At 43.6% G+C, this 12517-nt stretch overlaps 1 protein-coding gene across 1 annotated transcript in view; it reads left to right on the plus strand.

The window, feature by feature from the left end:
- Positions 1-12517, plus strand: part of LOC147670609 (grancalcin-like) — a 185499-nt gene that overhangs the window by 151534 nt on the left and 21448 nt on the right. Inside the window, exon 7 of the mRNA XM_086948133.1 lies at positions 6739-6797. Coding sequence (XP_086804259.1) covers positions 6739-6797 — 59 coding nt within the window. The remainder of the gene's footprint in view (positions 1-6738; positions 6798-12517) is intronic.

The raw sequence follows: 12517 nt of genomic DNA on the forward strand, positions 1-12517 counted from the left end.
CCATTTTGACCACCTCAAATAAGGAGGAAAGGCACAGGACTTTCAGCGCAGATGCCAACAACAGGGTTGCGTCAAACACCTCCTCCAAAACAGGAGCAAGAAGAGGTGAACGCAAGCACAGATCCATCACAGCTCGCCTGGCACAGAGGCATCCTCTGACAAAGCAAAGTTCTATTTCCGCTTCCCACCACAAAGTTTTAGCTAAATCAGCCAATTGTACCAAAGACAAAGATAAAACAAAATTGTGTTTTGTCGCTTTCGAGCTCGTGCATTTATCATTAAGCCAATTCAGCTGTTACTGTTCAAATACAGCAGCCCCAGAAATTGATGTCACGGCTTTGACTCGTTCAAAGGCGGCACGGCGAAGATATCAATACTTCCCTTTAACCCGTATTTATGCAAAATAAGCACATGCTCTAAACATGAAGACACATTGATCGCCCCTTGTTTGCATTCGAGAAAAGTTCTAACCTAAAGGACCATCTGGTCAGGGCTGCACTTCCCAGTCCCCCAACACGTGACACGATAAATTCCCTTTGGAACCAAACGCCGCTTGTGGGGCATGCTAAGTGTGGATCATGTAACGTGTGTGATTTTACTATAGAAGGCAAATCGTTCATTTTTAACAATGTCACTGTGAACTGTAAAACCTTCACCAATTGTAACAGCAGTGATGGGATTTATTTGATCCAGTGTCCATGCAAGCTTGTATATGTTGGCCAAACCAAACAAAAGATAAAAACCAGGATAGGCCAACACGGCAGTCGAATCCGCTGCAAAAACCCCCAACGCTCCCTTGGTGTACCACTTCACGGAAAATGGACACAGTGACAATGATTTGAAATGGACTGTCCTCAAATCAGTCAAACTGCTACCCCGCGGAGGAGACATTGTGCACCTACTGAATAGAGGGGAACTGAAAATGATCCTACTCATGGATAGTATCAGAAATGGACTTCATCGTAATGAGGATTGGACCGCACTTCTCTAAACATGTAGCCTTCTGTTACAACAGGCATATTGTTCAACCCAATTGCCAAGCTGTCATGATTCAATGATGTGTGTCCTCTTGTCACATGCATGGCTGAGTTGCACACAGCCTCTATAGGAGTCTGCACAATGTATGCAATTCACTCACATTCACTGCGCCGTGTTTTTAATAAATGAATAATGTTAAGTCACTTCCCTCCACTGCGCCGCCAATCCACTCCACTCTAATATGGCTGCCTCTCCGAGGCCGCCTCCCATCCCAAAATGTCCGCCACAGTCTCCGAGGCCGCCTCCCAACCCAAAATGGCTGCCAGTCTCCCATTACGGAAATACTAGCCCCATCCAATATGGCCGACACTCTATTTCCATGCTCCACGCATGGAACCCCGCATCTGACCGGTGAGATTCGGCCCTCCAGATGGTTACTGTTGTTCCATTGTGAACACTGAGGTAAGTGCTATTCCAGCTCTCTCCTTGCCACCTTCTACACGTGAGCTTCAATTACAAGCTCTGCGCACCCTTGGCTGAAATGCTTTATTTTCCACCGGTTCCGCCTGATTTTCGGGCGTTCACCGCAATTTATTCCTATATCCCCTTACTCTACTGGACTTCGGAAATCTCTTCACACGTGGGTAAGCCTTTATCCACCCAGCATTGACAACCTTGTCCTCAGGCCCAATTCTAATCAGGTCCCTTTCCCTCCAGATATTCAACCACTATCATTTTGACCGCAGCGGCGCCACCGGACGGGACGCACTACATGCCTCATGACATAGGTAAGCTAGCCTCAACATGTCCGCATCTCTGGCAAGCTCTTCGGACCCTTGGTTAAAACTCCTTTTTCCCCACAGGTCTCGCCTTAATTAGGGCTTTCACCGCTACTTGTTCTCATCCTCCCCCATTCAACCCGGACTTCTGGAATTCGATCTACACGTGGGTAAGCGCTAATGCCCTTATCTTTAGGGGTGGGCGTAGTTCGCGAAGTAGCGCTACGCGAAGTGCACTTCGCACTACACGAACTTCACCACGTAGCACTACGCGAGCTGTGTAGTAGCATGTCCGCACTGTGCAAGATGTGTTTTCAATGATTGCGCAGTGCGGACAAGCGTCCAGCACTGCAATCATTGAAAACGGCATCTTGCTCAGTGAGAGCTGTAGTTTTCTGCTGCTCGAGTAGATTACTCGAGCTGCAGCTTTCTCAACACAAACTGGTAGTTTCTCATTGAGAGCGGTCTGGAGCACGCGCAACCACTCACAATGAGAAACCTTACATCCCCGCGTTGAGAATCTCGCCGGGATGTCATTTTGCTTGCTCGTGGTCACGAACATGATGTTCAGGACTGCGAACAAGCAAAAAATTAGCGCTGCGCATGTTCGCACTGTGCTACGTGCAGCTCTCGTAGTGCGAAGTTGCGCAAACTCCGCTAGCGTAGTGCTTCGCCCAGGGTTACTTATTTTCGAATTATTTACCACCTTATCCTGAGGTCCAGTCTTAATTAGGTGCCACTTTCCCTTAGAATTCCCACCCTCGTCTAATCCTTCCAATTGACCGCAGTGGTGCCATCGGATGGGACGCCCTGCTTGCCTTATCACCTAGGTAAGCTTCTTACAACTCCACCAACTTGGATAGCCTCTCCCGGCCACAAGACCCTTATTAATAACAGGTTACCCCTTACGCAGGTACCAGAGTTCTTGCCCTCCCCTACCAGTCGGGCCGCGTCACTTCACCGATGCCTCTTGGCACCAAGACACAGCCATCCCGAGACTCGGCCATCCTTGAGTCCGCCAACCCTTCCTTGGATCTCCTCCTGCAAATAGGTAAATCCCTCGCCTTCCTCTCTATCCTACGACCAAAACAGTACCCCAGACACTGGTTTCATATCACAAGCATGTATTTTCTGGATGAATGTCACTAGATATTGCACTCACCTGCACGTATGGCAGTTTTCCACCTTAAGGCATGGCGTGAAAATCCTTTATGCTATGTACTGTAGGATGAATTGAGATTTTAAACAAATGTCCTCTGTCTTTTTGTTTCCCCAATCTATTCACAGGCTCGCATATTAGGCAATCCACTGGTTGTCCTGATGATCCTTCATTTTAACCGGATCAAAACGGTTGACAGTTGATGTAGTTTAAACACTAGTTCCCCACTGTGGGACATAATTGCGTTTTTACTACGAGTAAAGCTAGATTGATTTTTTCCATTTTTGTACTAGCCTCTCACAAATTGTAAAATTGCCTGTTCAACCTCCTACCTTTGTAATTTGTTTGTCTAGCTTTGTTGTGGATACAGGACTGTGTCCCACTATATACATGTTTTGAAAATTCTTTCTATCCTTGTCATTGATTATATTCCGAGTCCGGCTGGACACCTTACTTATTATAGCGCAGATTTTGACCTATAATTATTGAAAGTTTGTACATTCCTTTTTTTGTCAAGGATATTATTAAACATGAAGACAGGCGCACTGCAAATGCGTGGAAACAGCAGCTCCGCTATATCCGAAGGCCGCTTTGTTCTGGAAACTGGGCGCCCTGGAAACTGGGCTCCCTGGCAAAGACATCCTCGTGTCTGTGCAGAGCGCGGGCGATATTTCAAAATGCAGCGCAATTGCAGGAAGAGGCAAAATAAAAGTTGCCAGCAATTTGTTACGCCAATTAAAATATTTTTGGGGCATTCATTACTTCTTAACTTGTTTTGCATTGCACAATCTATTAAGCTGGGTCACACGGAGAGCAATATTTTCTATTTAAAATTATTTGTGCACATCGCTTGACCAGCTCAATGGTTTAGCTAAAGGGAAAGGCGGCGATTAAACAGTTTCAAACGAGGTGTCCTGTTGATTTTATCAAGTCTGTGGAAAGTGTAATGAAAAGCGAGAAGCTGACTGTGACTGTGAAGGAGAAATACAGACTACCGTCTTCGAACCATTTAAGAGGGTCCAGTTAGAGATTAGATTTTAAAGGGCCGGAGCAGCAGACTTACAGAAACAAATCAATGAGCGAGGCATCGCCGCTGAAGATGACGGAACTACCGGCCCCAGTATATTGCTGCAAGCGGGATCATTACCCCACAGCACAGAATACATCAGCCCTAGAGCAGTGGGAGGCGCAGACCGCGCACCCCCATAACCGGTAGCGGCCGCTCACACACTGCAGCGAGCCACGGAAAACACACATTACATGTTTTGTGACTTTTACGACCCGTTTTGCACGATCAAGAAAGCACCCACGTGGCACAGCCGAAGAAAGGCTCGTGTGCAAGGAGATTGGTGTCCGCGGTTCCCAAATGATCCATCCTTTGAACTACCCACAAGGCACGAGAAACGAGCGCCTGACTTCCTGCTGGCGTAAAAGCTTTCTTATCTTCTTTATGGTGCCATCTGTTGGCCAAATAAAGAAGATAAGAAAGCTTTTGCGCCAGCAGGAAGTGAAGTCCGCCAGTCTGAAAAGGATGGTGCTTACTGAGAAAGAAGAACCTCACTAGGACCTCTTCTCCAATGGGAGGCCAGCCCATGGAGAGGAGGGGTGGGGCTTAACCTCGCTAGTGCTATTCTCTCTATCTCATTTAATCTCGCCAGCGAGACTCCGCGTGTGCGCAGCCTACGCTAGCAGAGACCTAAAAAGGGCTCTTTCTGAACCAAGGGCTACCTTTTAGCCAAATTTGGTGTAATTCCGTTCAGCAGTTCGGGCTGTAGCTGTGTCTAAAGTTTCCTATGGAATTGCATGGAGAAAACACATTTTGGGACCCCCTCCTTATTTCTCGCCCCCCGCTTGCTGAATCACCCCGAAACTTCCAAGATCAGAGCTGACCGAAGCGGTCCATAAGTTTTGAAAATTTCACGAAGATTCGTCAATCTGCACCAAAGTAATTGGGAATAGAATGATGCGATTTTCCTATCATCAAGCGTCAGAAAAATCCCCTCCATAGAGCAGCTAAAAGCTTTCAAAGTCTCCAATGGGCTTATACATCTTTTACTTTTATTTACTAATGAACACATCTTCAAGCCTTTTGTAGGAGTAGATTCTGACATTAGCTTAATTAATCAATTCTGTTAGAGCTGTGCGAACCCCATTTGCGTACGTAGAGGAGATCCATGGATATCCGACCCGATGAACTCATGTGGCTATGATAGAATGCATAATTTTAAGGTCCCGTATTGTGAGGTGGTGATTTGATGGCCCTAGGCTGGGACTTTACTTAGCATTGATGTAATCTGATATGGCTACTGAATTTCCCAGGTCTAAAATCCCACAAAGTACATCTGGTTGAAGGGATGTTGGTGAAGATCTTAAGATAGCAAAGGCACCCACTGAAACCACTATCTGGCCTTGTAGCTGCTGTAGGCAGGACTGTTTATATTGAGGCAACTATGTTTGTGGCTGAATATGTGGGCCTGTGCTCCAGTCCTCGCAGCTGTGAGCAGTGTCTGCAGTACTCCCGTGCCAAAGTTGAAATACCCCTCCCTCAGAGTGATCCTCTACAGTTAACTACATGTAGGTTAGCTGTTTTGTGCGTCAGCAGTCATGCCTTCAGAGGAGACAGCCACACGATTTTGCAGGTTATTTTACTTATTACGTTTTGAAATTAGAAAATTATATGTTTTGCTTTTGCTGCTGTTTTTTACGAAAAATACCATGTCTGACTTTCCGTTTGTGCATGTTATTCTTTGCTGCCTGTGGATTTGCTGCACTTTATGGTAGATTGATTTTTCTTCCATCCCAAATCATCTTTGTAAATCGAAAGGTATATGTACTCAAATTTCTGGATCACGAAAAAGTCCTAATCTAGCAATACCACCATTCACTTAATCTTTACTTGATTGCTACGTCTTTTTAATATGAGTTGTTTTGAGATTTTGGCACACTAGTACCACTTGAAGAAGCGATTTCCATATATTTCCCCTCAAGAAATTTACTCCACCCTAGGATCCATAACATATTCTTGTATGTCTAGAAAAAAAATATCCCATTTCCTAAGCAGAGCAAATCAATCAGTTTATTAAAATTCTACCATCACTAAAAGTATCTAATTATTGGCACAGGACGCACCCAGAAAGATCGGATTGCCATATATCAGGATAGACCTGAGAGTCCTCTCCAAGTGAAATGACTGCTCACTCCTGATTGTTGTGAGGGGCCGTGACTCATGAGGAGTCTTGAGATTGATTCCCCTTCCCTCAGCAACAGCAATAAATAACGTTATTTGATCGAGATCTACATGTATGGTTTACGCATGTTGTCTCGTAGTTAGAAAAATAGTCTTCATAGCCAAAACCAGCTTGGAATCTTATAAATCCTTTCAGTAAGCTAAAATTACTTTTAAGTGTAAGCAGCATGTTTCCGAATTTGTTTCACAGTACTTTGTTAAGAATATTGATTTTGACCTTGGTGTGCAGTAATACATGTTTTGAGCATGTGTTAAATGCGTGCTCTAAATAAAGTATTATTGGGCCACATTTATTTTCAAATATTGCATAGCAGTTCGAAGTGCATAAATATTGCAGATTTACTTTGTGTAACATTGAAATGAACTTGGGCACCCTCAACTAGCCTTACTGGGCCATGAGGATCCCTGTTTATTGCCACATATTTGGTACATTTAGCTGTAGATTGTGAATAGAACACCCCTCCCCATTAAGCTAATACCACAGATTAATTTTCTTTCAGAAGGTATAGGATTTATGTATTGGTGTTGTATGCATTTGTATCAAAAATGACTTTATTTTTCTTTTGTTCCCAAAGATGTCTTGCGACGAAGAGATAACATGCAGCAAGGATTTGTTAATTTTGCATATGATGATGTAAGTAAACCCATACAGAACTTGGTGGAACGTTAATGTGTTCACAGTTTAGCAGATCCGTTACATGTGTAGGGTTCAAAGAAATTCTTACACATTAGTCAATGTTTTGAGTTAATTTCAAGATGACAAAAGCAGCGTAGCATTATTTATGCCTAACTGGTCTGCAGGAGAGGTTTGAGCTGTGACCTGGCCCAACCCTGCATAAACCTTCTACAGAATGAAGGAGAAAATAGTTTATCTCCCTTTGCCTACCCTCATTACGAAAGTTAACAGAAATAGTTTTTAACAAAACATCATGTATGGGCTGAAAAACAGTTTTAAGATCTTACATTCATAATGGCCATACAAAAGGTTTTTTTGTTTCTCAAATTGATAAACTTGTTTTGTCTTTATATTTTTAATACCTTGGTTAGTGAGTGATCTTGGACAACCACGTTTAATTTAATGATTTTTACTGTGACCTATACAGTATCCTTCAGTGTATGTGAACGTTACGTTATCGTTCTTTTTGAGTGAATTTTACAGATTTTTTTTATGCAATTAACAAAGTAACTGAATTGCCACAAAACATTTGTCAAATTTTGAATTTTTGCTACATTTCTGCAGCGACTTTAACCTGCTGCATAGTTCCCACACTGCTCTTTCTCATATTACGGTGTTCATTCCCACGCAAGTGCTCGTATTGTTTTATAACGCTGAGGACTAGATCCACTTTCCAGAGGAGTTTAACCTAGACGGCACTGCGTTAATTGTGATTGGACCTTGTTAAGACTTCGGAATATTCATCAGATTAGCAACCCCAACTTTTTTGTGGGCATAAGAGATCATCCACATGGGGCAGTCAACGATGTCAGGAGTCATGTAAAACTTCTGTAGTTAACATCTTGTAATCAGTGTGCTTAGGTTTGTAATGGGAGGTGTGTGTTTAGATGTCATGTGCAGCGGGGGAAACCGAGCCATCTGCCATAAACAAGGGTGTGGGAGATGCTCATGCAAGAGCGAGACTGAGACTACCAGAGTAGTAGTCAATCAGGAATAGGTAGGTTATATAGAAGGAATGGGTTAAAAGTGAACTTATGTGATTATTGATAAGGAGAGAAAAACAAACCAAATGGTAGCACCAAATGGTCAGTCGACCAAATATGCGTTTGTACGGAGTCTAAGTTAAGCCAAGCCAGCAGGTTTGTGGAGACTTCTTGGTCATTCAGTCTTCGTGATCTACATCTTCTAAAATGTTCATAAGTAAGGCTGAACAAAAGTTTTGTTTAAGAGCGATGGAAGCAACCCCCCTTCCCCTTTTCTTCAAATGGAAAACAATTGCCCGCCAGTAGTGATTTCTTTGTGAACATTGTTTAAATTCTGCTCCGCAGGAATTTTATCTGCAAATTCCTGGACCACAAACTGGCTTAGGGTGAAGAATTCTAAATAGTGCTTAGCAGTCTGACCATATGGTTTAATTTTGCAGCTTAAAACACTTCTGGATTCACACCATCCAGGAATTGGCTCTGGAATTTCTCTCCTGGAATTCCTTATCCCTTTCAAGACCGCAACAGGTCAGAGTGGTCATGGAAGAACCGAGACCTCTAAGCCCCAACTAAGTCGGAACCAAACAAAGAATGGGCAGAGTCCCTCTCTGCAGATGAGGGTGACACCAAATAAATGTCCTTCAATAAAAGTACACACGAAGAGGTTCTGACAGAATCTTGATGAAGAAACCAGAGAAGAGACTGGATACATAACCTTCAAGGCATTCACTGCCAGATGATCTTGCAGTCTACATTTCTCTCATAAAATAGACTGCAGGCACGGATAGATTAGACCTTGAGGAGGAGTAGACAGTGTCCTGTTTCCTTCTACAAACCCTCATGTTGAGCCAGAAGAAAAATCTAGATCTGCCAATGCATACAAGCATACTGTATCAGAGAGAACTCCTTTCAAGAGCCTGCTTCCTCGAAGACTATCATCCATTTAATCAAGAAGAAATACAATCAACATAGAACCCACTGTTTATCAAGCATAATGCAGTGGCTGCGTTTCTGAATTCAGCCCAGAAGTGCAGACATTTGCCCTCCAACAAATCTAGGTACAGCCAAGGCAGTGGGTGCAGTGCAGTTTTGAGGATCATGCCAGCCAGAAGACCAACAGACGGGGACTCTTTCTAAATATGCCAGACACCAATTAGCCAACCTGGGAGCTTACAAGTTTTAACACTCCAACTTTTTTCGTGGCAGGGCAAGAGGAAGAGGACAGACTCAAATAGACTCTGGATCCTCAGGCAGTTGACTCGCTCACTCAGCACCCTCCCTTTCCCCCAATCGTACACTCTCAGCACCAGTGAGGGGAGGGAACCTCCATGATCCTCGTACTGAGGCACCTCAATAAGGATCCTCAATCGAACCTAGATATTGTGTTGAACTGAAAAACCACCAAAAGCAGGAAGGAGACCCAACAGAAATGAGTTATCTTCAGAAGAAGTGCAAGAGCTCTTGCAAAAACAATCTGTAGATGATAAGGGTGTATGCTTGTGTAATTCCTCATACCCACGGCAGATTATTCACATAGACGGATAGTAGACTTGTGGCTACTAAACCATTACATAAAGAGGCAGTGCTTTAAAATGACCACACTGCAAGAGGGTATATCATAGTTAAGGAAAGGAGACTAAATGGTCCCTATAGATCTCAAGGATTCTTACCTAGACATCCCATCAACCTAAGCACCAGATATAGAGAGAGAGGGGTAGAGAGCTTCTTTGGCAAGTGGCTAGTAAAGGCGAGTTCATGAGAAGTCGCAGAAGTACATACAAACAGAAATGCAAATGATTTACAAAGTGAGGTTCTCTATAAATCTGGAGAAATCATGCCAGTTACCAGAACAGGAGAAAGTATTATTGAGTGCAACATTGAATTCCAAGGAAGTAAAAGTAGTACCGGTGTACTAGAGAGCCCTGGCACTGAAAGGGCGAAGTCAGCTTCACCACAAGGAAAGTGACAGTGGGAACTGTGCAGAAACTAATTGCCATGATGGCATCCTGCATCTTTCATTTTGCATGCCAGACTACATATATGTCGCATACAGGAGTGGCTCTTGGGCAAATGGTCACAGGCCACGGGAAGTTGGAAGGATCTTGTAATAGTCTCACAGACAGTGCAGAGCAAGATATAGTAGTGGAACATGGAACATGAAAAATATGATGGGGAGGCCATTCACTCCCCCACCTCCAACAGTGAGCATTACCACTGATGCGTCCCACACAGGGGCCCTTTCAATATCCGAGGAAGATGGAGCCCTGCGGAGACAGTAAAACACATAAATGTGTTGGAACTGAAGGAAATCATCCGAACTGAGTGCTTTTGAGGCTCCTATAAAGTGAAAACAGCCCAGGTACAAACAAGACCTCCATGTTCCATCTCCGTAAATGCGATCATGGTTGGGGGAGGTTGGATTAACTGGCCCAAATCTGGGATTGGGCGAAAGACACCTAAGCTTGTTGGTGGTACACTTGCATGGGGGTGCTGAACTTAGAAGTAGACAGGTTAAGCAGACTAGGAACTTGCTCACATGAGTGAAAGATAAAAGATCAATAACTGAGTGTTCAAATGTTCCAAAGGTGAGGTATATCACTCCCAGATCTTTCATAACACCAGGAAATCCCAATGGTTCGCATCCAGGTCACACATCACCGGTCAGTGTGGAATGCCCAATCTATAAACTGGTCAGGGACATTGGCATACGCTCCCACCACCAAATACTTTTGATTCCATTAGTGATGACAAAAAAGTGCAAGCAGACAACAATGGCTCTAATCTTAATAGCACCACAATGGGCAAGGCATTTGTGGTTTTGGACCTCTTAGAAATGTCCAGAGGAGCGGTGTGGAAATTACCACACTCCGGAACGTCTCACAATTGAGAAGGGACAAGTATGCCACCCAGAGCCAATATGCTTTGGGCTAGTATCATGACTCCTGAGGACTTATAGTTTGGACACTTATGTCAACCTCAAAAAAGCATGGACCTCTTCAGGGAGGTGAGGAGGCCTACAACAAGAAAATGCTATACAGTAAAGTGGAACAGATATGGTCATTGAAGTGACAGGAAATGTTTTATAGACCTAACACAACCCACTACAGTCATTCGATACCTTTCTGACCTCTTAAGCTAAATCGATCAATGTCCACCTAGTGTCTATTGTCACATACACTATGGCGCAAAGACTCTTTACAAATCAAAAGATTTAGAGTGAGCAAAGAGAATAGCTACACAGTGGGCAGTACCTGCACGGTTGTGGACCTTGAACTTTGTGTTTAGTCATCTAATGAAGGAATCCTTTGAGCCAATGCATAGGACAGAACTCAAATGTTTGCCATTGAAGACACTGTTTTTAATAGCGATCACGTCACTATAAAGTCAGTGAATTACAAGTGCTCACCACGTAGGAACCTTACTTGGAAATGCAGAAGGGCAGGGTGGTTATGAGAATAAATGCACTATTCCTCTTAAAGGTCATCACCCACTTCTGTCAACCAGTCCATTGCACTACCTGGCTTTTTTCAGCACCCAAAGACAAATGCTGAAAGAACTTGGCTGATGTATGTAAAAAAATAAAAAAAAATAAAAAACAGTAATACTACCTGCAATAAACAAAACCAATCAGTAAGAGAACCCAGTTTTTTGTTTCCTTTGCACCCGCAAACATAGGTTTACCCATGGCCAAAGGAGCCATGGCATGATGGATAGCACAGACCATACAGGCCTGTTACAAAAAAAGCTGCTGCAACTCTTTAGTTTAAGCTAAGAGGTCATTCCAGAAGGAAAGAAATGGCAACACTTTCTTTTTTCGCGAATTTCTCCATGGAGGACCTATGCAGGGCAGTGGCATGATCCTCCCTGCATTCTTTCACAAAACACTATTGGGTGAACTTTCAATCCATGTGAGAGGTGCAGGTGGACCAAAAGGTTTTAAAACACTTTACCAAATGCACTAATTTCAACGCAACCTTCCTGTAGAAGGGAATCCCGCTACTAAATGAATGTACAGCATGTGAATCCAGAAAGCATGGGCGCTGCGAAACATAATGGTTATTTGCCAGTCGGGGTAGTTTTAAAGCTTGAAAAATTTCAGGATTTATATGTAAATTAGCCATCCACCTGGAAATGAGGCACCATCAGGGGGAAAAGCCACAGAAAACTCATTCTCCGAAAAGGAATCCAAAGGAAGTTGCAAAGGAGGGAAAACAGCTTCTCAATATGGCTAACGCATACAGGGGCTTACAGGATGTATGTCTTGTCACTGGGGTAAGGGGTAACCACCAAATGGCCCTCGACAAAGCTCACAGCAACCAAAAAAAGGGACTTCAAGATAGATTCTAGGCCCAACTAGAGATCACAAAAAAATCAAAGCCTGTGAATCCCAAAAATCTGCAAGTTAAAAATACTACTCATACAGGTAACAATTTTGTTCTGACTGGTTGAAGGCTTAGCAGTTGGAAGCCAAAGTACCAGGTTGTGTGTTTTGAGAGACCCAATGTAATTTTTCAGAATCTGGTAGTAGACTGATACTGGATGGATAGCTAGCAAAATTGGATAGATCCTTGCAGACCATCTTGCCACCTTTGTGGTCTGGAAAGTTGTTTTAAATGGATTGGATGTGACCGGAGGCCCTAGGAAACCCAAAGTGTTACATGTCCCATTAAGGGACACCATCTGCCAATTGAAGGT

Source organism: Lissotriton vulgaris, unplaced genomic scaffold (genome assembly GCF_964263255.1).
Source record: "Lissotriton vulgaris unplaced genomic scaffold, aLisVul1.2 SCAFFOLD_901, whole genome shotgun sequence".
In the NCBI taxonomy this organism is placed as follows: Eukaryota; Metazoa; Chordata; class Amphibia; order Caudata; family Salamandridae; genus Lissotriton; species Lissotriton vulgaris.